The 27702-nt window shown below is 42.4% G+C and overlaps 1 protein-coding gene across 8 annotated transcripts in view; it reads left to right on the forward strand.

Annotated features, from left to right (window-relative positions):
• The window catches only part of YAP1 (Yes1 associated transcriptional regulator), an 83702-nt gene extending 69302 nt beyond the window's left edge, over nucleotides 1–14400 (forward strand). For all 8 annotated transcript variants that reach the window (XM_052670924.1, XM_052670926.1, XM_052670925.1 and 5 more), the window contains 3 exons: nucleotides 5108–5238; nucleotides 9675–9787; nucleotides 10368–14400. In XM_052670924.1, coding sequence (XP_052526884.1) covers nucleotides 5108–5238; nucleotides 9675–9787; nucleotides 10368–10606 — 483 coding nt within the window. In that variant the 3' untranslated portion in view covers nucleotides 10607–14400. The remainder of the gene's footprint in view (nucleotides 1–5107; nucleotides 5239–9674; nucleotides 9788–10367) is intronic.
• Nucleotides 14401–27702: the final 13302 nt, after the last annotated feature.

Consider the following 27702-nt stretch of genomic DNA (forward strand, 5'->3'; position numbering starts at 1 on the left):
ATACAGCCATTTGTTTTCTGTCTGATGCTTCTTTTCAGGTCTGAATGAAGAGCTCTGTCTTAGCACCAGAAACGGCCCCAATTTCTGTGCAGTCTGCTGGGCTCCTTTCTCTGACTTACCTTTCTAGTACCTCTGTGCTGTTTTCTTTCTTGGTGGTTCTGTATGCCTGGAATGTGTACTGTGTTATCTCCATCTTTTTTGTCCTTCTGTGAAGTACTTTTCTGACTGTCTGTACTGTTACCCCAAGGCCTATTTCTTATCAGCTTTAGAGGGACGTTCTGAATGCTCCTCAGTTCATAGAAGAATCTGCCCAGACATTTGGCCTGTCTTTCACTGTTTACTTGTTTCATGTTTGCTCTTACCTGCATAAATTATAAGCACTTGTAGTGCTAAACGGTGACTGGTTTTGAAATGTTGTTTCCCTTTCTGCTAATTCTTTTTTTTTTTTGTAGCTGGTGTTTGATACCTTTCACCAGCTTACTCAAGAACACTTAAAGCATTTCAGGAAAGTGTTCCTAGGAAACTATTTTTCAATGAAGTATTTTTTAGTTGCTTTGCACATATGCAAAAATAAAGCTGTTTGACTGTCATGTTTGAGACATTTTCTAGTAAGCAAACACTTCTGCATTCTGCAGTCAGCTTGCGTGAATTCAGAGAAGCTGGAAATATTAATAAGGTTTTTTCCCAGGTAAAATCTCATGAGAAAAAAGATAAAATAGTAGCATTAATTTGTTATATTTCTTTTGATTAGTGCTTTGGTCCTTACTTGCACCTCTTTTTTGGGGGGAGGGGAGAGAAGTGAATTACAGTGCAGTTCTTGCAGGGCCTAGGAAACATCCCAAAGCTGAAAGCAAGATTCAGGTAGGAAGTATTGTTGGTACATTTGATTTAACTGCTTTAAATTTCATACATGTATTTCAACTTTAGATTTACCTGTGTGTACACCACTTCCACTGAGATTTGAAATGTTTTTGTTTTGTTTCTTAGTGAATCCCAGTGTTATCCAGTGACGCTCTCATTTCCCATCCTTCCATGGGATCTGAAGCTGACCTAGATTGACAAGAGAAAAATGATCAGTGTTGGTTTCATCAAGGGTATTAAGTTCCCGAGAAAAAGAGTTATAAGGAAGATTTTTGCATTTTAAAAAGGCCATCAGTTCTGCTAAGGCAATTGGTCAGTAGAAGATGAGTCACTTTAACCTGAGCCTGAGATGGCAGTGTGTAACACCTTTTGCTAGGAGCAAACAGAAATTGGAGAGGGAGGCCATCCAGCTCTGGCTAATTGCTGACACATGCTTGTCTTTCTGGAGCTCCGGGGACACACTGGGGAGGTGCAGTGTTTGGAGGCATGGGCTGATACACAGCAAGAAGGGTTTGTAGCAGTGCTACAGCAGTGGACTGCAAAACCAGACTCTATTTAGAGATGTTGATTCCAGTTTATGCTGCCCCATCCATGCTTGCAAAGGTGTTGTTTAAAAGCTTTTGTTAGGAGTCTTTAGGCAGAAGACATTACGTAGAATTGAGTCCCATGCCAAGTGTACACTGTGCAATTAACTATCACTCTATCACTATCACCTCTTGAATTAATTTTGCTGGTTTTCATGATTGCGACACTGAATGATTTAAGTTTTCCCTTTACTCTTCTCTAATTGCATAACTTCTCATTGCTGAATTCATTTGTCTTCATCTGTTTCTTTCTCTCTTTCTTTTCTACATATGCTTTAACTCTGGGGCTCTCAATTAAGAACATAAATACTTAAAGTGAAGAACTGGTACTGATAGCTCAAAGTGCAGTGGCCCCTCATTCCCCTAACACCTCTCTTCCATCTCTGTGAACCTACAAAAGTTTTCACTCTTGAATGGTGTTTAGAGTAAGAAATGTTACTCAGCTCATGTAAACTGAGTATACAATAAATAAATAAATAAATAAATAAACTGAAGCATCTGTTTAAGTTGACCACCTTCTTCTATGTTTAATTCAGTAAGAGTATGGTATGTGAAATATACAGGGGAGTCCTTATCTTTTCTCAAAACTGTGATAAAAGATGATGAAAATAAAAATGCACTCAGAAGAGTGACTGCAGATGACTCTGAACCCCATGTACAACTGTGTCTATGCAAATCTGAAAAAAAAATTGGATAGGGTCAGTGTGATAAAATTACATACTACTGGCCTTCTTTTTTGAATTCCTGTCCTTATGGAGGTGACAGATCATTTGGTCTTGTACACCATATACAAAACTCAGATTTTGTGTTAACAGTAGTTATGCTGGGCTTTTATTTACCCAGAAATACGTAAAAAAAAGTTTAGCATACATACAAAAATATAGTGAGATGAAATTATAGAAATCTAAGCCAGAATTTTGTCATGGTTTTATTTTTGCCTTCGGACTTTAAGTGATATATTTTTAAAGCATGAATTAAAAGCCTAGAGTTCACTTTGCTTCATGTGGAGCTAGGACAGACTTCTGTGCTACCGTATGTCTTTTTTAATTACAGGAAGCAAAAGGTTATTTATTGAAAGTCAGTTTTATAAAGGAAGAAGAAATGAAAGGACCATTCTTCAGGGTATACCAGTTTAGCTTCCACTGCATGCATCTATAAGGAAAAATATACTCAATGTATTTTTGAGGGCTTGTAGAACTATGCTCATCTTAAGGAATTACTTAAAAATCATTCTGTATTTGTTTCTGAATAGCTTGGCTTTTTTGGTAATGCCTTTCCCTTCCAGACTTCCAGATGGACATAAATGTTTTACATTAATGAATGATGGAATGACATTCTCTTTAGTGGGAAGAGCTCTAGTTCTGCCTCCTCAATGAGTAGCATTAATGCAAACAGTTGTCGTTTTGCACTTCTAGCAGTGCTGTTACTGAAATAAGGACTAAAATAGTACTAATTCCATTCTTCACTAGGTCATTCACTCCTAAGAAAAGGTAGTTCTCTCTCTTGGCCTAAGACACCTATTTGGCAGACCTTTAAGTGAGAAGTGACTTTTCATTTGTATCTGGCTGGTAACTGAAATACATTTATTTAAAGTCATATAATGTAAATTATATGTGTAATGTAATTCATTATTATATGTATTAATGTATTAATGTAAATTATATGTACAATGTAATTCATTCAGTCTCTCCTACCCACTGAAGATTTAGAAAATACAGTGGTAACTTTCTCTTTTCAGATTTGTTGTGACTGTGTGATAGGTCAGGTCTTCCCAATGAGATAAAATATCACTTTATGCTCTATATGCAGGAATGACTCCTGCATTTTGATTTTGCTTTGTTATTGCTCTTTGGGGCACTGGTCTCTGATGAAGCTTCTTTTGCATGCTGCAGGCAGTTGGCTCTTCTTCTTCATCCTAGTCAGGGACTGCAAACAAATGAAATAAAAATGCAATATAGGAATCAAATTGAGGTAAGGGGAGAAGGCCACAGAGTTCTTACCACAGAGACATAGGAGCAGGGAGGGGAGAGCTCACTAATGCACAACTCTGCTATCAGTGTAGAGGATGGAAGTGTGCTTTATTCCAAGTATGAATACAAGACTGAGAAGGTGCTTAAAGCAGTGTTGCAATTCCAAGTGATATCCACCCCCTGTGCTTTTCATTTGACAGAAAACTGAGATGGACTTAGTTAAAAGTAGTTGCATTTTACGAAGGTAGTTTCTCAGAGAAGGGAAAGTTCAACTGATGTTTGGAAGACTTTTGGTCTCTGGAAGAAGAGCATAAAAATTTTGATGTGAGCAAGCAGTTTTTGCAGTTCACAAGTTCTTCCGGGATATCAAAGACCTTCCCTAGATCTCCACTTATGAAGCATTCCAAGAATGAATTTTTCATATCAGTTTCTTTGTATCAGGTCTGATGTGACTGGTAAACTGGTTTTAACTGAATTTAACTGGTAAACCTGGTTTTAAACTAAGAGCTCATGTAGTGTATGCACTTGGTTTCATTACGTAAGAAAATGTGTTGCAGCAGCCCCCTGCTATTGATACTTGCTGTGGGATGAAAGGATAGAATACAGCCCTGCCAAAAAGGACTTAAGAGTACTGCTGGATGGCAAGCTGGGCATGAGCTAGTAATGTGCCCTTGCAGCCCAGCAAGCCAACCACTGGCTCCAACATTAAAAGAAGTGTGGCCAGCAGTGCGAGGGAGGTGATCCTCTGCTCTGTGCTGGTGAGGCTTCATCTGGAGCACTGCGTCCAGATGTGGAGTCCTCAGTACAGGAAAGATAGAACTGTTGGAGTGTGTCCAGAGGAGGGCCACAAAAATGATCCAAGGGATGGGACACTTCCCTTACGAAGGCAAGCTGAGAGAGCTGGAGCAGTTCAGCCTGGAGAATAGAAGGCTCTGGGGAGACTGATAGCAGCCTTTCAGTACCTAAAGGGGGACTTCAAGAAAGAAGAGATTAAGCTTTTTAGCAGGGTCTGTTTTGATAGGACAAGTGGAAATGGTCTCATACTAGAACGGGAGATTTAGATTGGATATAAGGAAGTTTTTTATGGTACAGGCAGTGAGGCACTGGCATGGGTTGCCCAGAGAGGTGGTCATCTTCTGTCTCTGGAGACACTCCAGGACAGGCTGGATGGGGACTATATTTACTTGGGTAAGCAATTGGGTGTGTCAGATCCAAAAACTAATGGTGTGGTTGTACTCTGCTGTGAAGGTCTAATCAGCTGGTGTGAGAAAACCTAGTCAAAACGTGTAACTTGATGCTAAAGGAGAACGTAGAATACATCTTGCATTCCACGAAAAAGAACAGATATATGTTAGGGGTTGAGTAGTGCTAATTCTTTTTGTTCTTAATAATTATTAAGGATGTTGAAGTGAAATCATAGAAGATTTATGTGATCACATACAAATTTATATGTATAAATGTATTTACAGTGAATTCCTTGTAGTCCTGGGCTTGACTGGTTGAACTTCCATTAGCAATGAAGCCAGTAAAAATTCTTGCTTTGTCTTCAGAATCTTAATTGCATTTAAAATCTTTTAACTGAAAACACTAAAAGCATCAATTATCCTGAAATGTCATATGTTTACATATCTGAAAAGCACATTCAAATGCCTAACAAGATCTTTTCTTTTTTCCTCTTCACCCCTGCTTTAGGAATTGGCTCTCCGTAGCCAGCTTCCAACAATGGAACAAGATGGTGGATCTCAAAATCCCGTATCATCTCCTGGAATGTCTCAGGAACTGAGAACAATGACTACAAATAGTTCTGATCCCTTTCTTAACAGGTTTGTAGGAGTAGCTACTGGAGGGGAAAAAAATTGATTTAAAATTCTGTTCAGAACATGTAATAGTTTATTTTGAACATCTGTCTATGCCAAAAGCCACAGCTGTAAATGAATCTTTCCTTAAATGGCAAGTCTAGTAAAAGTTGAGGATTAAAAGCTGTCTCCTGTGGGAGGAAGTAGTCTGTTCAGACTTGTAGGAAGGTTTTTTATTCAAAGTCATAACATGTTTGCCTTTGCATAATCTGTTGACTAACAGTCATTTCAAATTACTGACTCAGAAGAATTTGTGAATAGCTTGCTATGAGATCAAATGAGCTGTGAGGCACATTTAGGACTACACCTTGAGGTTCATTTTAAGGTTGTTCCGTTCACCCCTCCCCATCACTTCAAGTATTTAATTTAGCAATATTTTTGCTCTGTTAACGTCAGGACTGCCAATAGTGGCATCTTTCATTTTATAAGCTGTATTATTTTGAAGTATGGGCCTTTTAAGTCAAGAATTAGGATTTTACAATATAGACCAGTGTTTTTATATAACTTTTTCCTTAATCCCTCTGAGTTGAGGAGTGTTTGTTTGTTTGGAAGTACTGTCCTAATTGCAGCTTACAGATGCTTCGTACTAATCGTCACAGTTTTGGAGACCCTGCTGCAGCTTGTGATAAGTTGCATCTATATTTTTTACTTAGCATGCTGAAAAGGAAAGATGAAAATGACAAAATAATCTAATCTCTGAACCACCTATGTTTTTATTTAATGGAGTTTAAAAAAATCTATTTAAGTTTTGTCAGTATCAGTAGTTGAAGTTGTTCATTTTGTAGGGCTTTGTTGAACAATATTTTGTTAGTGGTTTAAACTGATAACATCTCAGCATCCATTACCAAAAAAGAGAAAAGTTACATATTCCATCAGAGTTCATTGGTGCTTTTCTACGTTACCTTGAAATGTTAGTGTTACTTTAGGATGTTTAGTGTAAATGCTCTTGAATTATAATATGCTCATCCTTCTCTTTAATTGTGTACTCTTATACACACACATACACAAAAAAAAAACCAAAACACCAACAACCTGTAAAATTAACCTAAATTTTACATAAAATTCCAAATTCTTTCAGTGCAAGGCATAACTTATATTTTTGCTACCAGAAGGGTTTCAAATCTGCTTGTAAGGAAGGACGTTCACATCATGTTAGAATTAACATGGTTTTGGAGTTGGGCAAGCTTTAATAACTGCCATCATCTTAGGTACTGAAAGCTTTAAAATCTTTGTAAGCCTTTGTTGCAATTCTACATCTCTTCTTGTAGTAACATTACCTGTCGCTCCTGTCTGGGCTTTTGATGCCTAAAGTACCTTTTCCCAGTTACAGATATTTTCTGTTTTCTCCAAAAGTCCTGTCCATCTCCTCAAATACTCTGTCCTGCCTCCTACAAAACAGATCTGGTTAGAAAGCGTAATTTTCTGTTAGAGGGAGGGGTTGTTTTCCATGGAATTCATACTGGAATTTGGTGTGATCTTCAGCTGTGCTGGCTTTGTGCCGAGGAATAAAAAGCACAAGGAATCTGAAAAGGTGACTATTTACTCATCTATCTCAAATTGCATTTTGAATAATGCAGTTTAGTTACAGGCAGTAATTTTCCGTGGCGTGACAAATAAATGAAGAAGTCCTTGTAGATAGAAGATGACCATGATATGTTATAGTAACAAACCAGTCTGAATTCCTGGAAGGCTGTTGCCATCATACACGAAGCCTGGGTGTATTTTGAACATTATCCTTAATTAATGTAATAGCCTCACTTCTTACTCTTGTTTTCTGTATCTTTAGTTTTTAGATTGCCACTGTACTCCTCTGTACGTCTAATACTCCAGCAGTGGACTAAAGCAGTTTGTTGTGTTTCTGTATATATGAAATAAAAAATGATTTGTCTTTAATGACAAGTAGGAAAAAAGCTAGAAAGGACAGTTATTTTAACTTTTGCCAGATTGATAATTAGCAAGGACTACTTACTGGAAGTTATCATTTGCCTAGTTGCAGGTATGTTTAACTTGGCTGTGTTTTTTGTAGCCCTTACCCCACACAGACTACTGAAAACTCTGTATCTCATCTCAATTCAGATAATTTTTTAAATTTACATTTTAGTTTAAGCATTGTTCCCTTCTAGATAATTCTGTGTACATCACTGAGTTTAATTCTGGGATATGCATAAGGGAAAGGGATTCTCTAAGGGACACTTGTGGGTTGCTGGCCCTGACCTAGGTGCAGCAGTACAGTAGTTTTGATGTTCCTTATATTTTAATTCAGATACCCAGAAATGCTCCTTTCTCTTCACAGAGTAGATAAAGTTCCTGGTGAAACAATCCTCCTAACTTTACATTCCAGAAATTCAAGTAGCTGAATATTTTCCACTTCCTATATACTCTGAACATCCAAAAAGCATCAAAGAATGCTACATTGGAGGAAATGGAGAAAGTACACAGTGATGTTCTTATTTAAGTAGTCAGTCTTCTGCCTGATGTCTTCTGTCTTTATGCTATATTTCATTTTTAAGTGAAATATGACAGCAATGCAGAATATTTAGACTTTACATTATATGATTTTGGCTTTTGATTTGCTACTTGGCATATGTTTTTTGACTGTTAAATTTATACTGGTTGTGTTGGCAATTCTGTATCACTCCTAAATTGGGCTTTCTTCTTCTGTATACACATATTTTAACAAGTATTTGTTGAAGAAGCATCCATTCTATTTTGGGTAATGCAGTTTAGTTGCATGCAGTAATTTTGGGTGGTGTGACTATTAAGTGAAGAAATCCTTGCTGGAAATGTTTATTGAGGAGTGATTTGAAGAAAGAGGAGGTCTGGACATTCCAAGTGTGACAGCACCAGCCAAAAAGCCTTCTCAACCAGGATGATTCAGTTCAGCATAGGCTCAGTTCTCTCAGTTCTATTTCTAGTATTTTGTCCCACAAAGTAAACAGCAATTTTTTTTCACAGAAGTTTTAAACAGCCTACTTGTGATGATTGTTATCAAATGTGTGGTGATACTTTGGCTCTCCATATAGAAATGCCAGCTTTATTTCTTGTGTGGCAAAGACGACCTTGTGAAATCTAACGTATATGTTCATGGTTGATGGTGTTTTGCTTGCATCCAATATTGAACAGCTGTTCAGCTATCTTCTGTTTGCTTCTGCATACTTGACAAGCATACACTATAGCTCAGCATGTCTCCAAATGCTAATCAACACAGTGCACAGCTTGATTGTACAGCTTATACATCAGACTGATTTGCACTTAGGATTCACGGTGGAAAATCTGTAAGCGTTCTCAGCAATGCTACCACAGGTGGAAGAAATTTTGTTTGAAAATATTTCCAGTTGAAGCTTGGCTGTTAGACACAGGAGGAGGGAGGCAGTGCTATATTTCTACAGCTGCTTCCGCTCGTGACCGTTTTGACTGGTGGGACTCTTTGCATCCTTTCAGCTATTGTAGCAAAATATTTCAGATGTATGCCTATGTATAACAAGTAGCAGCTCCTTCCTGCTTTTGAAAATAATTGTTCCAGTCAGGATAGTGATTTTCACTGTTGTATATAACTTTTCCTATTGTTCTACTTTCAAAGAAATAGTTTATGCGACTTACAAGAAAGTCAGCTGAAAATTGGATCCCCCCCCAGCTGACTGTAGCTCATCTGATTGGCCTGTTCTTCCCACTCCCATCCCAAATCTCCATTGCAGTCCCTTGGTCTTGCTTGCTCCACTGGTAGTAAGATGGCAATGAGAAAACTAATATATGTGAGGCCCTGTGCCATCTTGCTAACTGTTCTGTCAGCAAGATCGTTCTGAACAGGATTTGTTTACAGAATGGCTTCTGTACAGTATTTGATTTATATCAGGGCCCTCTTGCCATGACATGTACGACTGAACTGGTAGTAATGCAACAGCGGGAAGCAACTGAAGAATTGCTAAAGGAGTTCCAACTGTAGCTCCTATTTATAACTGCGCTGACCTAAAAATGCACTTCGGTGGCTGATTAAACAAGGGGACGTTAGTGGTCAGAATGTTCTTAATCCTTACTGAAGTGTGAAATGTACACCATTATTAAACTTTGTAATGGTTAAGGACTGTGATATGCTTCTGATGGTTTTTAGCTGTGGGTGGGTGTGAAAAATTAAAACGGTGTGGAACATTGATAGGCAGTTTCTTAAAGCTGCTTAGGTACATTCTTACTGAGTCAAATTGAATCTCAATAATATGGTCTTACTTGAGAAAGGTCAGCATAAAATAAAAACCAGCTGTCTCACACAGGCTTCAGCTTTTAATTAGAATGGAGCATTTCTTGTGGCAGCCATGCTATCAAAACCCCTGCACTGTTTCTAACAAAGTGTCTGAGTATTTTAAGTTCTCTGCTCTACCCTCATTTTTGTTGCATTTTTTCTGTTACAGTGGAACATATCACTCCAGAGATGAAAGCACAGATAGCGGACTTAGCATGAGCAGCTACAGTGTACCCAGAACCCCAGATGACTTCCTGAACAGTGTTGATGAGATGGATACAGGTTTGTTCTCATTAATACATCCTTTTCAGTTATGCTGGTGTCAAATGCTCAGCCGCTTTGCAGTGAAAACAGCGCTCTGAAAAGCTCCAATGTTTTCTTTATAGTTATTCTACCTCCTTCTGTTTCTATCGCAGAGCTGTTTGTGAAAATTTGTGAAAAACATCCTTGTAGTAAATTTTATTGGGATCATTCCTGCAGTTACATGGAATTTGGATACCGATTTGCTTTCTTAAGAAATAGCTTGTTCTGAGCTAAAAACTGTGTCTTATTCGTTATTGCTAATGTTGCACCTAATTATATTTGACTCAGTATTGTCTTTTAAGCATAAAAATTAAAACATGCTAAAAGACATCAAAGATCTGTAGAGATTCAGGTTAAGACATGCAAAGTTTGAAACAAAGGCAACTTCTTTGTACATCTGTGTGCAGCCAAGTCATCTTCAGTTTTTGCGATGGATTTCTATGAATCAGTGCTCGAGTGATGCAAGAGATCCAGGATTAACCTTTAACCAGTTATGATAAATTGTGGGTTTGGTACTTCCAGTAAATTGAACATCCATCTTCCTTTTTGTTACAACTAGGTGACAGTATCAGCCAAAGTAACATACCGTCCCATCAGAACCGATTCCCAGACTACCTTGAAGCCATTCCAGGGACAAATGTGGACCTTGGGACACTGGAAGGAGATGGGATGAATATAGAAGGAGAAGAACTGATGCCAAGTCTGCAAGAGGCTTTGAGCTCTGACATCCTAAATGACATGGAATCTGTCTTGGCAGCCACCAAGCTAGATAAAGAGAGTTTTCTTACTTGGTTATAGGGGCCTCAGGGAGACTGAATTCTAAATCTGTGAAGGATCTAAGGAGAATAGGACATCTGTATCTGAAGTTCAGAACAAGTCAGTGTGGCACACTTTGGCTTGTGTTCAGAAAAAGTAAATGAACAAATATTCAGCAAGATTCTTTCATTTTGCTCTTCCTTGTCCATCGCTGCTGTTATATATTGCTGACTTTTTTCCACAGTTGACTCTGAAGAACAGACATCTTCTTGACCTTTTTCTATTGCTGTTGCAACTACTGTTGGGGGGTGGGGGAGGGAATGATGAGCCTATTTGAATGACGAATGCCATTCCTTTTGTCCTAGTGTGCGCTTGCATATCATTTTTATCTAAGTACTCAGATGTGAGAGTAAATTTCTGCATGTCACTGCTTGTAGTTTGCTCAGCTAGTTGTCTCCTGCTGCCTGTGGAAAGTGGTAAAACGTGACATACTGGGTGACAAGCCAAAAATGATGTATCTGGTCAAATGAAGTCAATACTGATTTGGAGATATGACTTAAAGGAGGGCTGAAAACTGGCATTAAGTGTTTCCACTAGTAGCTCCTTCATTAGCCACAAAGTGCTTTTGTTCATATTTTATGTTATAGTAAATCATGAGTCATTTTACATAGAAACATATATGAACTTTGATTGTTGCCACTTATTCTAGCCTAACTCTTGTTTGTCAAAAATAGTTTGATTATTTTTGTTAGTTGATTTAACTGTAGCTATAGGATGGGAAGTAATTTTAGGTGTTCTTTTTTTAAATAGTGAAATCTAAGGTTTTTTTCTGATTTCACATAGTCTTATTTAAATCTGAATTGTCTGCTTTTTTTATACCCAAACCATGGCTATTGTAGCGCAATAAGCTAGTGAGTACATAAAACAGTGCGTTTTGCCTGCGACTTTTCTATTTTTTTTAAAGGCTAGCTTTGAATGTAATCCTTAGAATCCATGACCAGTGGCTTATTTTTCATGTTTCTTTGCAAGATACTGAATTAGAAGCTAAGTGTGCTATTTACCATTCTGAAATGCATCTTAAAGTAGCAGAAACAATTTTACAGTGACTGATGCGTCCAACCTCTCTTCTGGTTTTCAGTTTTGTATCTGAATGAGTTTAGATTCTTTGATGGGAAAAAACTTGCTGAAAATTTTCTCCTGAGTGAGCGTGGGAAAATGGTCTGAACTATGAATATCACTGTAAGTTGCAATGAAAAGGCTAGAACACCAAAAAAAACAAGAATCCTCAGTAAAAACTCTGAAGTGTAATAGTTATCAAATTCCGTTTGGTGAAAAATAAGCCCTGGGCACAATGTAGAAGTCTGTAAAGATATGTGTTAGATGGTGACGTGAGCAAGTAATGAAGTGTATATTAGCAGTAGAGCTTAGCATGGGATAGAGGTGAATATGAGTTATCTTTATTTTAACAGGAAAAGATGTATCACTAAGTTGTCTGCAGGAGTTGACAGTTTCCAAAGAGTATTTTTAAATGAACAAAATGAGCATGAATCAAACTTTCAGTATAAGCTATGACATTTTCTGGGGTTTTGGTTGTTTTTTTTCTAATTAAAAGTCGAGTCAGCAGTTAGCACCTCTGCAACTAAGGGCCCATTGCTATTCTCAACATAAGCCTTTATTTTCAAGGGTGTTTAACATGACTGTAAAGATGCTGTAAGCATGAAACCCGGTTTTCAGAAAAATCCCAGCTAACGGGGACTTCTCCCAGAGGGAGATTTTAATGGCTTTTTATTTTGTTGTTAAAGAAACTGGTTACCTTTCCATGTTAGGAATGGATCAGCAAAACAAATGACCCATATGATCACTGTCATTTTTATACTTCAGAAATAAACGTGCTTCAGGATAATATAAAAGAACAAAGACTGATAAAAGTCTCATTTTAAGAACTGAAGCAGCAGAGGCAGAGATTTGAATTTTGCCACTCGAGATGCACATTTACTACTTTACATAAGGATGGTAGTATTTGAAACCCGCAGATTTGTTTCTGCCTTGTTAAGGAATGCTGGCAGGTTTTAAAATCCCAGTTTTCAAAACACAGTGGCCAACATGTTGTACTACACCAGTAGTTCAGCGGTTGATAGGCCGCTTCTGTATTGTGCAATGACACGGTAGCTCCTAAAGCAGTGTATTGTGTCCAACTTATGGATTTTAGTAGCATTTTTTAAATTTCCTTATGAACTTTTCTCTCTTCTTCCCTTCAGGAGAACAAATTACATGAAGCTGTTATAACTTGAATGGTATAACGTGAAACCACAACAGCAAGGAAACAGAACTGTTTCCATTTCAGTTGTCTTCCACAGTTGTATCCAGGTATCACAGCACACCGTGCACTGGGTGCAGCCTCCCAGCACGCCATGCCTTGGTGCCACGCGGACGTGTACAGAACAGATGTTCTTTCCTTGCTTTTGTGTGTTTGTCGCAGCTTTAATTTTGAGTGTTTTTTTCTCATTGTGAAAACACTAAATGGCTTATACTGTGTTTGGGTAGCACTGTTCGGGCTAGATACTGACAGACTGGGAATCCTTGAACTGTTCTAACACTAATTCTGTTTTGTGATTCTTATTTTCATTGATTTTCAAACATTTCCGTTCTCATTTACTAGGAAACGTACCACAGACATGCTGTACTGTTGGCAATCAACACTAATTGGGTTTATTTTTTTTATTCTGCAAACGCATTGTTTGATGAAGTGGTTAAAGTGTTTGAAATGCAAAAGTGTTTTGGGGTAGTATTTTATACTGATGTATATATTGAAACAAATCACTGTAATAATTGTAATAGCTTTTAGGCAGAATACACTACATGCAGATGGATGGGGCTGCACCGTGCTGTGCTGTTCAACACCTGGGCAGGGCGACTGCTTGGAAACAGGTTGCAGTGTCAGTAAACCACGTGGATCAAATATTGTACCATTCAGTGTTGGCGCTCACCAATGCAAAAGGAGAAGAGACAGTTTCAACGTGATTAACACTACATAGCTTTCACACATCTGGTAAATTAGTACTAAAGTGACCTTTTCACTTACGAGCATGTTTTTTTGTTGTTTTTTTTTTTTTTTTAATTCAAATTAACAGGTGTGCCTGTGTAAAATAATTTGTTTTCTGTATCTTGGAAAAAAAAATACTCTACACATTTAGAATGTTGTATGTTAGAGAACTCTTAAATGCACCCTTGTCAAAAATTACGTATATTAGTTACCATTGTTACTTTTTAGATATGAGCATGACTGTAAGTTAGGTACCTAAGTACATTCTGTTACATTATTTTTCTTTATGTAATACTTTTTCAGTTGTTTTATTTGGTATAAATATATACTTTGTGCTTAAACATCTTTGTTTGTTTGTAACGTTCAGTAGGAGGTAAAGGCATTGATTTCCTCCAGCAAGACAGATGCATTGAACTGTTGAATTCCTGTCTTAGTTTCTGTTCTCGTCCCCCTCGTCACAGCTCTTGTAGTCATAAACTCCAGTCCTGCAGGCATCGTGTGCAAGCTTACCTAAGGGACAGAGGAGTCCTACTGAAGTCAGTGAAGGCTTAGCATTAAAGTATTCATCTCAGTGTTCTTGCAGTGAGAAAGAGAAAGCGACTCCAGTGAACCTTGTGCAGTTGGTATAAAACAGTGCTGCAGCTGTGCAAAGCAGTATAGTGAGAGCTGGTGACAGAACATCCGTCACCTTCTGTAAGCACGCGTCCACTTCTTGCAGATGGGTTTGCAAGGTTCACTCAAAGCTATGCAGTGACTTGTGACACAATAAAGGCACGCTATTTTCATTCCTCAAGCTTTGACTTATGAAATACGAAACATGCAATGACATAATTTGAAAGTGTGCAAATTAAAAAGTTTTGATGGGATACACTAATTTTGACCTCTAAAGCAGAAATTCAGGGTTTTTTTTTTGTTTTTTTTTTTAATGCTATGTAATTCTTGATAACTGAAGTTGTATTTTTGCATCTTAGCAGCTTCAGAGTTATTGGTGCTCAGTTCTGAAATGCCTCAACCCTGCCAAATTCAGTGCTGTTGTGCTTTAGCTCAGATAAAGGAGGAAGTTTTTCACACAGAGGGTGGTGACACACTGGAACAGGTTGCTGTGGATGACCCATCCCTGGAGGCATTCAAGGCCAGGCTGGATGTGGCTCTGGGCAGCCTGGTCTGGTGGTTGGCAACCCTGCACATAGCAGGGGATTGAAACTGGATGATCATTGTGGGCCTTCTCAACCCAGGCCATTCTATGATTCCATGATAAGGGGCCTGACCTCAGTGATTCTGTCAGTGTCTTTTACTCACGAGCCTCACTCAGATCCTTTAAATTAAAACCTAACCTATTCTACCTCACTCCTGGAAGCACAAATTCAGTGCCAGGGTGTGGCAAGGCCCCGATCTTATTTGGTGCTATTACTATCTCCTGTTTATAAGGTGGTGACGTACTGCAGCAGAGGGACCTTCTGAGGCAGCCCTAAATATGCTTCATTACAGCAGGGCAGGATATCTGGTCCAGGTGTTCTGGGCTCACTTGGGAATTCCTGCTGATATATTTTCAACAGTTTAAAAATAAGAAGTATTGGTTTTACTAAGCCAGAAATAGTATGTCTCCAAGGAAGATTTGAGTCTTCATGCTAATGTGCTAGTTATCAAGGAGAAAAAAAAGTACTTTCCATCCAGGGTCATTAACAAAATAATTAAGATCAAGCTATAATCCTTCTAGCTCCTCCTGTTTGGGAGGTTCATTCTGAGGTAAAGTGGGCACATCCACTCTGTTTGCAGTGTCCATATCCGTAGTCTGTTCTCCTGTAGCAAAGGAGAGCTCTGCTGCTTGCCCCTTGCCATCACAACGTAGTGCTAATGGTGCTGCACCCTCTGAGCAGAGATGTAACAATGTAGGACGACGTCTGTAAGGAGAATCCTAGCTGACATTAAATGGGAGAACCAATACCTGAGAAATCCAGTCTTTAGAGTAGAACCGTGTGCCAATGTACCACATCCCATACTCTGTGTCTCTTAAAACAAGTGAGGGAGTTTGCATCTAAAGAAAAAATAAGTTGAGGAAGCGTGTTGAATAAGGATACAAACACCCGGACATCTCACAAAGCTCCCTGTGGGAAAGGCAAGAGCTTCTCCTTTTCCTGGCACGCTTCTCTATAATGAAGGCGTCCTAGCAGTGAAGGCCACAACTGAGGCTGACGGTTGGTGCTCTGTGTGGGGATGGGGCTGCTCACACACATCACAATACCTTGTTACCAGTGAAGATCCAGTTAATATTTTTGGGGCAATGCAGCTGCCTGACCTTTTGATTAAGCCATTAAAAAAGAAAGAAAGAAAAAGCATGAATGGTTAAGAGTAGGGTTTTTTTCCCCCCAGTATCATACAACAACAAAATATATTAAAAATGGGATATTCTGTCCCACCTGAAATGCCCTTTCTCCTTTTTCTACGCCTGTTCTTTCCAAACCACTTATTAGTGCCTTTTAATCACACTTCCTTCCCACCTGCACGCTCTGATGTAACACCTGTGGGCTCTGGCCAGGAGGATCGCTGGGTGCCAGGTGTGCTCTCCTGGGGCTCCTCCTCTCCACAGCTCCACAAGCATCCATCCCACTTGACACCTGCGGTGTAATGCAGACTGACAGGAGAGCTCTGCCAGGCTTCCCCAGGCACCGCAATCCTTTCCTCCCCATCAGCCACTACTGAAGAGGGATGTGCAGGCCGTTGAGTGGTCCTGCTGTAATTCAGGGCTTTAATTCTCCACAGTTAGTGGGTGTACAGCAGCATCCCAGAACTGCATTCTTAAACTGTGACCCAGCTCTGGTGAGGCCACACCTGCAGTACTGTGCCCAGTTTTGGGCCCCTCACTGCAAGAAAGACATTGAGGCCCTGGAGCGGGTTCAAAGAAGGGCAACAAAGCTGGTGAGGGGTCTGGGGCACAGGGCTTATGGGGAGCGGCTGAAGGAGCTGGGAATGTTCAGCCTGGAGAAGAGGAGGCTCAGGGGAGACCTCATTGCTCTCTGTAACTACCTGAAGGGAGGTTGCAGTGAGCTGGGGGTCGGCCTCTTCTCTCGTGTAACTGTGATAGGACCAGAGGGAATGGCTTCAGGCTGCACCAGGGGAGATTCAGGCTGGATGTTAGGAAATACTACTTCTCTGAAAGAGTGGTCAGGCAGTGGAATGGGCTGCCCAGGGAGGTGGTGGAGTCACCGACCCTGGAGGTGTTCAAGGAAAGTTTGGATTTTGTGTGAGGAACATGGTGTAGTGAGAACTATTGGTGATGGGTGGATGTTGGACTGGGTGACCTTGTAGGTCTTTCCCAACCTTGGTGTTTCTGTGATCCAAACGGCCGTAGGGCTGGTGACAGTGCGGTGCCCCTGGGGCAGAGCCATGGCTCCCAGCAGCGCTCCGCAGCTGCGCAGGGCCTGCAGGCAGGCAGTGCTGTGTGGTGTGAGCTGGCTGTCTGCAGAGGTGACAGCAGTGGTCGTGGTGAAGTGCTGCTGCCACTGGAGCGGAGGCTTGGGCGATTGTAAACTGCACATTCCTTCGCTCCTTTTTGCTTTTTGCCATGTGACTGCTGTTAAAGGTTGCTGTTAGTGGCATTTCACGGTCTTACCCTTTTGAGTGTCGAAGTAATCATAGAATCATAGAGTGGCCTGGATTGAAAAGGACCACGATGATCATCTAGTTTCAACCCCCCTGCTAAGTGCAGGGTTGCCAATCACCAGACCAGGCTGCCCAGAGCCACATCCAGCCTGGCCTTGAATGCTTCCAGGAATGGGGTGTTCACAACTCCTCTGGGCAACCTGTTCCAGTGTTCAGGAAAAGCTGACCTCTCAGTGATAAATACCCCAGAGTCTCCCCTAAAAACATTTATTGTTGGACGCTGAGATATGTACCTGGTTCCCATTCAAAATAGCAAGAGGAGAGATCGTTCCTCTCAGCATTCTCTGCATTCCTACTCAGGCAGAAGGATTTTGACCTGCAGGCATCCATTCAGTCCTGAGGACACATAGTGGATCACATTTGGAAGGCTCTGTATGAATATAGGTTCCTCTGAGTTGCAGAATTTAAGAAGTGCCAAAACCCAAAGATTTCTCTTTGCAGCTTAGTAACAAGAATGCAGGAAAACCCATCAGCCAAACACCAACACCGATACTCAAGTTCCTCTCATCTGTATGCTAGCCCAGGCTTGGGAAATAAGCTGCATTTACACAGAAATCCATGATGGCAGTCAGGCTTGGGCTCATTACAGCCAGTCTCAGTGCAGACAAAGCTTGCTGTTGTGACGTGCGTTTTGCTTTATGCTCACCATGAAAACAAAGCAATGAGTGAAGTCTGGTGAGGGCAGCAGCCCCGTGCTGCTGTGCTGCAGCTGCTGTAGGAGCGCCTCGCCTCTAATGAAGTGAAGACATCTGCAGGGCTTGTCCCAATGAGCTGCCTGCACATTTGCTTGCATTTTACTTTTAATGTCATTAACTTATAACAGATGGCCACGCTATTGAAGTGACCGCAGTGGTGATGGTGAGGCGAGGATGAAGATGTGCTCTGAGATGCACTGCCAGGTGTGCTGCCTTACATGAAGTGGGCTCTGCTCAGCCCTTAGCAGGGCATTTCTTAATCCCACAAATACACTGCTGGGAGGTAATGGTTACTACGTGTCCCTCTGCTGCACTCAGTGAATTGTCCCTCTCTGCTCTGTCCTCATCAGGCACCATTTGGACCACTGTGTCCAGGCCTGGGGCCCTCAGTACAGGAGAATGCAGAGCTGTTGGAGCAGATCCAGAGAAGGATCATGAAGGTGCTCAGAGGGCTGGAGCACCTCCTATGAAGAAAGGCTGAAAGAGTTGTGCTTGTTTTTCCTGGCAAGAAGAGGTTTCAGGTAGACATTATTACAGCCTTCTAGTACTTAAAGAAGGCTATAGGAAAGGCAGTGGCAGAGAATTTCACCAGGGTGTATAGTACGGATGCAACAAGGGAAAATGGCTTTAAACTAAAAGAGAGGAGATTTAGGTTAGATGTTAGGAAGAAATTCATTACTCAGAGGGCAGTGAGGCCCTGGCACAGCTTCCCAGAGAGCTGTGATGCCCCATCTCTGCAGGTGTTCAAGGACAGGTTGGATGGGCCCTGGGCAGCCTGAGCCTGAGCTCCAGCCCAAGGCAGGAACTGGGAACTGTGTGGTCTGTAAGATCCCTTCCAACCCAAACCATTCTATGATCCTATGTCAAACCGCAGTTCTCAGTGTTTATTTCCATGCACACATATACATGTACATTAATTTTGTGCCTGAATACAACTCAGGTCTTTACGTGCATCATGATGCTTGGTTCAGGCTCATAAGGAAAAAAGCAATAAGAGCAATCACAGAATCACAGAATCACAGAATTGTAGGGGTTGGAAGGGACCTCCAGAGATCATCGAGACCAACCCCCCTGCCGAAGCAGGTTCCCTACAGCAGGTCACACAGGTAGGCATCCAGACGAGACTTGAGTATCTCCAGAGAAGGAGACTCCACAACCCCCCTGGGCAGCCTGTTCCAGTCTGTATGATCATTGCTTATTTTCAAACCTTCAGGTTCAAGGTGGAAGCATTTCAGTTGCAATTAACACCAAAATGAATAATGAGAGAAGAGGAATGCAGACACTGATCAGCTGTGCTGCCTCTGGAGAAACATGTATGTACATAAATTTAAATCCTGGGGAATTATGGACCCCCTGAAAAGAAATAAAAGGGGACTGGGGTAGGAGAAGCCAAGTTCACAGAATTGTGGGGGTTAGAAGGGATCATGGAGTCCAACCCCCTGCTAAAACAGGTTCCCTACACAGGTCGCATAGGTAGGCAACCAGCTGGGTCTTGAATGTCTCCATAGAAGGAGACTCTGCCACCTCTCTTGGCAGCCTGTCCCAGTGCTCTGTCACCCTTACTGTAAAGAAGTTCTTTGGCATGTTTGTACAGAAGTTCTCAAAGAGATCCCTATCTTTCTTAAACTGAGTCCAGAACTGGACACAGTAGTCTAAATGTGGCCTCGCCAGGGCAGGGCAGAGGGGGAGGACCACCTCCCTTGACCTGCTGGCCATGCTTTTTTTAATGTACCCCAGGATGCCACTGGCCATCTTGGTCACAGTGGCACACTGCTGGCTCATGGACAACCTGTTATTGGTCCTTCTCCACAGGGCTCCTCTCCTGCCAGTCATCCCCTAACCTGTAATTACGCATGAAGTTATTCCTCCCTGGGTGCAAGACTCTACTCTTGTTCTTTTTAAACCTCATCAGGTTCCTCTCTGCCCAATTCTCCAGCCTGTTCAGGTCTTGTTGAATGGTAGCCCAGCTTTCTGGTGTGTCAGCCACTCTGTCCAGCTGCTCAATTCCCTCTCCTCTGAAAGCACATCTGTTGTTTTTATTCTAGGACATAAGGGAAGTTGGCTTCAGGTGAGATTTGTCTACCTTGAAGTCTACCTTCCGGCTTCACACATGGTCCAAGCATCTTTGTGTAAGCACATTCTGGAACTGCAGGGTCATATGTATGCATGCACAGGAAAGCAAAGCAAAGAGACTTGGAGCGTTATGGAGTGAGATGTTTGCTCCTGACAGAGACTGAGGCCCCAGTGGGTGCCTGATGTAACTGAGAGCCACAACGCACTGATATGCAGAGCATGCTGCGCTACTTGCTTGGGTTATTCTTTTTAAATAGAGATTAAGCTGTTTTGTTGAATTGTTTCTCCGTCACCCAAATCCCATGACAGTTGCTGAAGTTTCTTTTGTTTTGAGGATGTAAGCTGCCTCCATGGGTGGGCACAGGCTGTTTTAAAATGTATTAACATGTGGATTTATTTCCTGCTCAAGTATAACCATTTCTGTGCCACAGCCCTTGTGCCTACACATCCTTTCGTAGAACAGCAGCAGTGATATATCAGGTGCCAAGCTGGTGCCCAGGTACTTGAAGCTGGCCCAGTGTGCTTTGCAAGCCTTGGCCTTACATCTTGAGTCAGCCCTTTGGACTGCATGCTAGGCTTTCTTAGGATCCAGCCTGCTACCAGAACAGTGAGAGGATTTTTATATACCACAGTAGGCAAACTGAGTGCACAGAAGGGATGCAGAGCTGTTGGAATGGGTCCAGAGGAGGGCCACAAAGATTCTCAGAAGGCTGTAGCACCTCTCCTACGAAGAAAGTTTAGAGCAGTTGGACTTATTTAGCTTGGAGAAGGCTCCGGGGTTGAGGCTTTCCAGTACTTGAAGAGAGCTTACAAGCAGGAGGAGGACTGAATTTTACATAGAGTGGGAGTGATAGGATAGGGGGAATGGTTTTAAACTAAAAGAGGAGAGGTTTAGGTTAGACGTTAGGAGGAAATTCTTCACTCAGAGGGCAGTGAGGCCCCTGGCACAGCTGCACAGAGAGCTGTGGTGCCCCATCCCTGGAGGTGCTCGAGGCCAGGCTGGATGGGCCCTGGGCAGCTGAGCTGGTGGGGGCAACCAGCCCATGGCAGGGGGTTGGAGCTGGGTGATCCTTAAATGTCCTTTCTAACCGCTCTATGATTTTGTGTTCTATGATTCTTCTCTTCTGTTGGAAACACTTACATGCTGTAATTAGGCTTGGCTGCTTTAATAAACTGGATGAAATATCTCCACTGTGGTAAAGGGCATGTTAGTGTTATCTGTCTTCTGGCCGAACGCGCTGCATGTGTTCGATTCCCCTGAACTGACAGCGAGCAGAGTCCAAGCATGGCCAAGAAACAATAGATTGAGCACAGCTCCCACTTAGTAGGAGAAAAACCTCCTGCAGAGAAGAAAAATCATCCTGAAAGTTCTCCAGCCTCTGTGGAAAGATGTATTTTTGGCTGCAGCTCTAAGGGAACTACTGTTGAGCTTGAAGCTAAGCCCAGATACCAATCTTGGCAAAAACAAAAGCATCAAACTGGGTAAGAGGGGAAAAAAATCCAACACAAGAAGTGTGTGGTCTGTTCTAATGGGACGATCTTCGGCACGTTCCCCAGTGCAGAGCCGTGTGGTAAAAGTGATGGCCTGCAGACACAGCACCGTTTATTATGGGTATCTGGCTCCCTTAAGGAGGGGTGTGTTCCCCCCAGACACTTTCCCCTTCTGTTGTTCTTTCCTTTTTAATTTCCCATCGAGGAAGGTCTCTCTCTTGTAGTTGACTTTCTGGCACTTGCAGTTCTGCCCTGAGAGACTTGAAAGGCAATTTTTGGAACATAAACCTGTTTGGGACTCTGGAGCAATTCCAGGGAGTTAAGATGAAATGCTCTGTTTTCGGCTCAGGGTCTTTAAGTAACATATTGTAGTCCTTGCCAAGCAGGGCCTATTTCATATCCTGTGTGCCGGGCTGCATTCCCAGCTGACAAAGTAAGGCACGTGCCCACCTGGTTTGGCTGGAGGGCCCCGCAGCACCGTGCCCACATGGCTGCTGTGTGCCCCCGCGGGCGCTGCTTCACGCGTGGGTGCGCGACAGCTGCTGCTGTCAGGGAAAGCACTTCAGGCCCTCTCGGGACAAAAGCTGCAAAATGCACGCAAGTAATTTACTGCTGTGCTCTGAGTCCGCAGTATGGGCCGACCTGGGACACACACGACTTGTCCTGACTTTTCCAAAGCAGATTTGGATCTGTGCAACCCCCTTTGCCAGAGCTGCCGCGCTCCCTTTTGTTTCTAAATATACCCTCCTGCACAGCTGATGAGGGAGACAGGAAGCGATAGATCTTGGAGCTTTCAGGAGACAGCCTCACCCTGAAGATGTACTTCAGTGAACTGAGCGTGCAGCAAACAACATGTGAGCGGGCGAGGTTTCAAGCTGGGGCATGCCAGCATAAGCGCACCGTCAAAGAGATTGTCGTTTCCTTCATGAGCCCTCTCTCAATTCTTCCTCAAATTTTCCTCTCAATTTTCTCTCAAATTTCCTCAAAGATTCTGTTGCTGCTCCTCTCTCCCCTGCGATGAAGGGACGGGATGTGTGGGGTGAGCAGCGTCAGCATTGGAGCAGGAGAGGCAGCGTTCGGATGAGCTGAAACTCGAGCTGAGCAGCTGGGAGTGGTTTCTGTTGGTCTCCCTTATCATTTCGGCAAATACTTGAAGAAGCATTGTCTCTCCCTTTTCTATTTTTGGATAGAGAGATGAGAACGCTTTGTTCCCTTCAAGTAGTGTTTGAGTCAAGAGAGGAGAGAGCTCGCCAGCACACGTGTGCTTCCGTCTTGCGCAAAGCCGACATCCTATCCTTTGAGTCGTTAACTGTGTTATACCCAACCCACACCTGGTGCCAGCAATCAAGGAGCCTGATCTATAGAATGCACAGATTCTCTTGTGTTTTTTTTATATATGGAAAATAAGAGAGTAAAGATATACTCGTGTTTTATAATCAAGCACTTTTAGTTGGTGCAGAAAAGCAAAAAGTGACACCAGAGATTTTGTACTTCTGCCCAGTTAGTGGTCATTCATGAGAGGAGGGGTGGGGGTGTCCCACAGGAGCACAGCTCTGAACTCTGATGAAGCACAGGAGTTCACCAAACCTCTTCTCTTCATATGTCCCGCTTGTGAAATGGGTACAGCTCATTTGTTGCTGTGATGACCTACTTTATCAAACCAGTTCACGTTTTTTCCTCTTGAAAGCTGACAAGTCATTCCTAAAAGGCATCCACAAAGCAAACAAAAAAAACCAAAACTGTAGGGTTAAGGTAGGACAAGGGGAAATGGTTCCAAACTAGAACAGGGGAGAATTAGGTTGGATATAAGGAAGAAGTTTTTATGATAAGGGTGGTGAAGCACTGGCACGGGTTGCCCAGAGAGGTGGTGGATGCCCAGTCACTGGAGACACTCCAGGTTAGGCTGGATGGAGCTCTGAGCACCTGACAGAGCTGTAGGTGTCCCTGTTCATGGCAGAGCAGTTGGACCAGATGGCCCTTAAGTGTCCCTTCCAACTCAAACAATTCTGTGATTTTATGATTGATTCCTGAATGTGCAAAAACCTGACCTGGAGAGGGCTCACTGGAGCCCAGGTGTGCCTGGCCTGCTATTCTGCTGAGATATTTCAAGGGCCTGCTTTTGGAGCCTAACTTCTCCGTGGTGTCACCTTTGTATGGTTGGCAGCACGCGGGTCTGTCACGAAATCCTGGCATGCCAGAAAAGTCTTCTAAGCCAGACATCTCTCGTTTTGGGCCAACTGACGCCTTGACTCTGTACTGCTTTACATACAGTGGATGTTTTTCTATGAAGAAACAAGAGCAAAATGCAGCTAAGACAAATCACAGCTGTAGAAATGAATGATAACATGAAGTACTGTCCCTGGGACATCCTCTCTGGGATGTTGGTTGTGCTTGCTGCTCAGCATAAACCTCTGATACAATTCTGTCCAGTGAGACAAGGGAAACAGAAATCTGTAGTCAGTCCCACGACTGAAAACACTGTTGAAAAGGTGCAACTAAGCATGCAGCATGCCCAATGCAATTATATCAATGAAAATGCAGTCATTAATCTGTTATTTCCCATGATTTTACTAATCTTGTAAAGCTACCTCACAATACATTTGCTGACAGGTGAGTTGCTTGATTCAGTAAGTATTGTGCAGTCATCACTTATAAGAAATCATTAAGATACCTTTGCAGTGATTCCTTGGTGCAGGGTGTGATGGTCAGGTGTCAGAAGTACATGTAATTCCCATTCCCTGGTTTAGTTCAATCATCAGGGCATGACTACAGTCGAAACTAAAAGAAAACTGAATTGAGTGCATCCTTACAGAGCTTGGCTAGTGAAAATGAGTATAGTTAAATGAGCAACCTTTCTGACAACCACTGGTGTGTAACAATTGCAAATTAATAACACAGCTTTTGTTTTAGTTCCTGTTTTATTTTTCTGTCTCAAAAAAATGGTGCTTGTATTGAAGCATAGCTGAGGAAGCAGTAAGATATATATCCTCTAAAGGGGATTCTTCCATTTTGTGGGATTTTTTCCAAGCAATTTACAACAGTAATTCACTTACATTTATTACCTTAACGTTACTCCTTGCTCTTGGCTTTAAATAACATAACAGCAGCTGAAGCTGGTCAGCAGAACAGCCTCCCAGCAGATCCTGCTGGAGCTGCCCTGCTGTCGTAGCCAGCCGAGGGATTTGCCGTTGAGCGGATTGCTCTGATCCTAAACACACAAATGACACTTGTCTGCTGCAATGTCAGAGAGACTGGGAGCTCTGCACACTGCAATGGAGAGCCATGGTGAGGCCTTCTAAGCACTGCTTCCAGCCTCAAGCAAACCACAGAGCCAAGTACACGACCTCCAACAAAATGGACTTGGTTTTGCGTGATGAACCTGCCCATGTTTTTCACCTTCACATCACAATACAAATTCCATTTCTGGCTCGTAAGATCTGGGAAAAACTGGAAAGTAATGCGAATGCTGCAATGCCAGTCTGCTCTGAGCCCTCTGTCCTGCTGCCAGCATGTGAGGCATACTGCAGCTTACCAGCACAGCCCTCCCCACTGCAGAGACCCACGTGGGACAGAAGTTGGGACCTCAGAGGAATGGAGCACTCCTACAGAGACAGGCTGAGGGAGCTGGGCTTGTTCAGCTTGAAGACGAGAAGTCTCTGGGGAGACCTCATTGTGGCCTTCCAGTAACTATAGGGAGCTTATAAACAAGAAGGAAAACAACTTTTTACATGGTCAGATAGCGATAGGACAAAATAGGAATGGCTTTAAAATAAAAGAGGGATGATTGAGGATGTCAGGGAATTTTTTTCACAGAGAAGGTGGTGAGGCAGTGACACAGGCTGCCCAGAGAAGCTGTGGGTGCCCCATCCCCAGAGGTTCTCAAGGCTAGGTTGGATGGGGCCCTGGGCTGTTTGATCTAGTAGCTGATTTGATTTAGTGGCTGGGAACCCTACCCATAGCAGGGGAGCTGGAACTAGATGTTCACTGAGGTCCTTTCCAACCCAAGCCATTCCATGATCCTATGATCTCCTCACCCACCAGCAGCTCATCCCCAGAATCCATGCCAGACATGTGCTCAGGATCCCATGTGGATGGAAGATCCTGTGCAGGTCTGGAATCCCATGTTCTGATGGGAGTCACTCCCTGAGCCCCGGCGACAGAACTGCCTCTGAGAAGGGCTCCTCTGGCAGTGCTGTTTCTGCTGAAGAGCACTGCAGTGTTTCAGAAACCCGCTCAGCTTGGAGCTGAGCACCAGGAGGCTCAGCCTGGGTGGACTGGAGAACCCTCTGGTGAAGGCCTACCGGTGGGACGGGTCTGCAACACCAGCACTTCTGAAATGAGGCCAAGGGCAGAACAGGGCTGTAAGAGCGGGTGCTGGGAGCTGACTTGGTCAGTCTGTGGCATTTACATTTATGGGTATCTGGGGGAGAGGCAGGAAGAGTGTCAGCATTGATGAAGGGAGTGGAAATTTGCTGTATAACCGGCTGGGATTGTCTGTCATTCACTGCGGAGCAGGAAAAAAAACAGGATTTCATCTTTTCTTCTCATTCAGAATAAATGGAGCAGCCTACAAACTGGAGTAGGGGGAATGTTTTGTTTTGTTTCGTGAACTTTTTGGCAGTTCCCTTACTTATTTTCTTCTGGCCTAATTCTGGTGCTTTTTCCCAAGCAAAGGGTTTGAAGTGGATGCAGACAGTCCTATCTAAACAAGTCTTCCCCCTCCACCCACCAAGCAAAGCCCTCATCCCACCTATGTGGACAGTAATGGGTTGGATAAAAATTGTCTCCCAGGAAAAAAAAAAACAAACAACACCATAATGCCTAATTTTGAAGCAGATGGAGTTCACATCAGCTGCCCACATACAGAAGAAAAAGGAAATGTATCAAACATAGCAGCAGAATAGCTGATGCATCCAGAAAATCATGGGCCCCTAGCTGAATGAGATGACTCTGACAGCAATTCAAAACCTTGGTGCTTTTCAGATATTGGCAGCAACCACACAAATTAATTTTGAGAAGGCCATACATCAGCACAGGCCCAGAACGAACAGCCTGAGTGGCCTGAGTGTCCTCTTGCTGATGTTTTGAAAGCCAGAAGAGATCCTCATCAATGATTACATTGACTTGAATGTGTGCTTGAGCCTTAGTTTTACCAAGGGGAAAGTATATATGAGGGCAGCATACATTTCTAAGCTTTGTTTTTAAATTTCACTATTCCAAAATGAATATTTGGTTATTCTGTAACCAAAATTCTCTTATGTGCAGCAGGGCTCAGCTTTTGAACTGACTGTATCTTAAATTGAAGAATGTCCTTTCTCCTCAATTGTTTTCCTCCTAGAAAAAACATCTAGCTGTAAGTCAGTTGGAAGTGTCCATTTTAAGTGACTGCCTCATGAATGCCCAGGGTTAAATGTCTAAAGGTCATAACTTCAAGCAGAAGAATATATATGGGTAATTCATCCCAAAACTCCCAGCTCAGTATAAATCTGAGTTTTGTTTATGATCCTGAAATAACTTTTGGAAGAGTCAAAGCAAAGAAATTTTTTTAGATTATTATTTTCTGGACCTTCATATATCTGATTTCTGTTAAATTTAGCTTTCGCTTTATTATTTTTAGACTGTGTTTACTTTGGAATGCTTCTAGCATCCTAAGCTATTTTTCTTTATTTTATGGTGGATATTTACAAATCTGATGTGGTTCCTTTCGCTTTTTTTTTTCAGTTGTGGAAATTTTAATCAGCATTAACGTTTGTGTCACTTTTTGTGACATTTGGAAGCATCAGAGCACCTCACAAAGCAGATGATGCATATTAAGGAGCAATATCCCTCCATTTCAATGAGTTGGGTCCGAGATGTCATGAAAAGCTGCCATGGTTGGTGCTGATGGAGATGTGTGCTGAGGAGCCTTGTGGAGCTTTGGCTTGTAGGTGATGTTCTTGTGTGGGCTAGCTCCTGCTAAAGCAGGTTTGCTAAAGTAGGTTACACAGGGAAGCACCCAGGCAGCTTTTGAATATCTCTGGAGAAGGACTCCACAACATCTCTGGGCAGCTTGTCCCAGTGCTGTCACCCTCAAATTTCCTTCTCATGTTAACACAGAACTTTCCGTGCTCCAGTTTGTGCCCACTGCCCCTTGTACTGTGACTGGATGCCACCAAAAAGAGTCTGGCTCCATCCTC

The sequence above is a fragment of the Tympanuchus pallidicinctus genome, unplaced genomic scaffold, assembly GCF_026119805.1.
Source record: "Tympanuchus pallidicinctus isolate F22 unplaced genomic scaffold, pur_lepc_1.0 scaffold11, whole genome shotgun sequence".
Classification (NCBI taxonomy): Eukaryota; Metazoa; Chordata; class Aves; order Galliformes; family Phasianidae; genus Tympanuchus; species Tympanuchus pallidicinctus.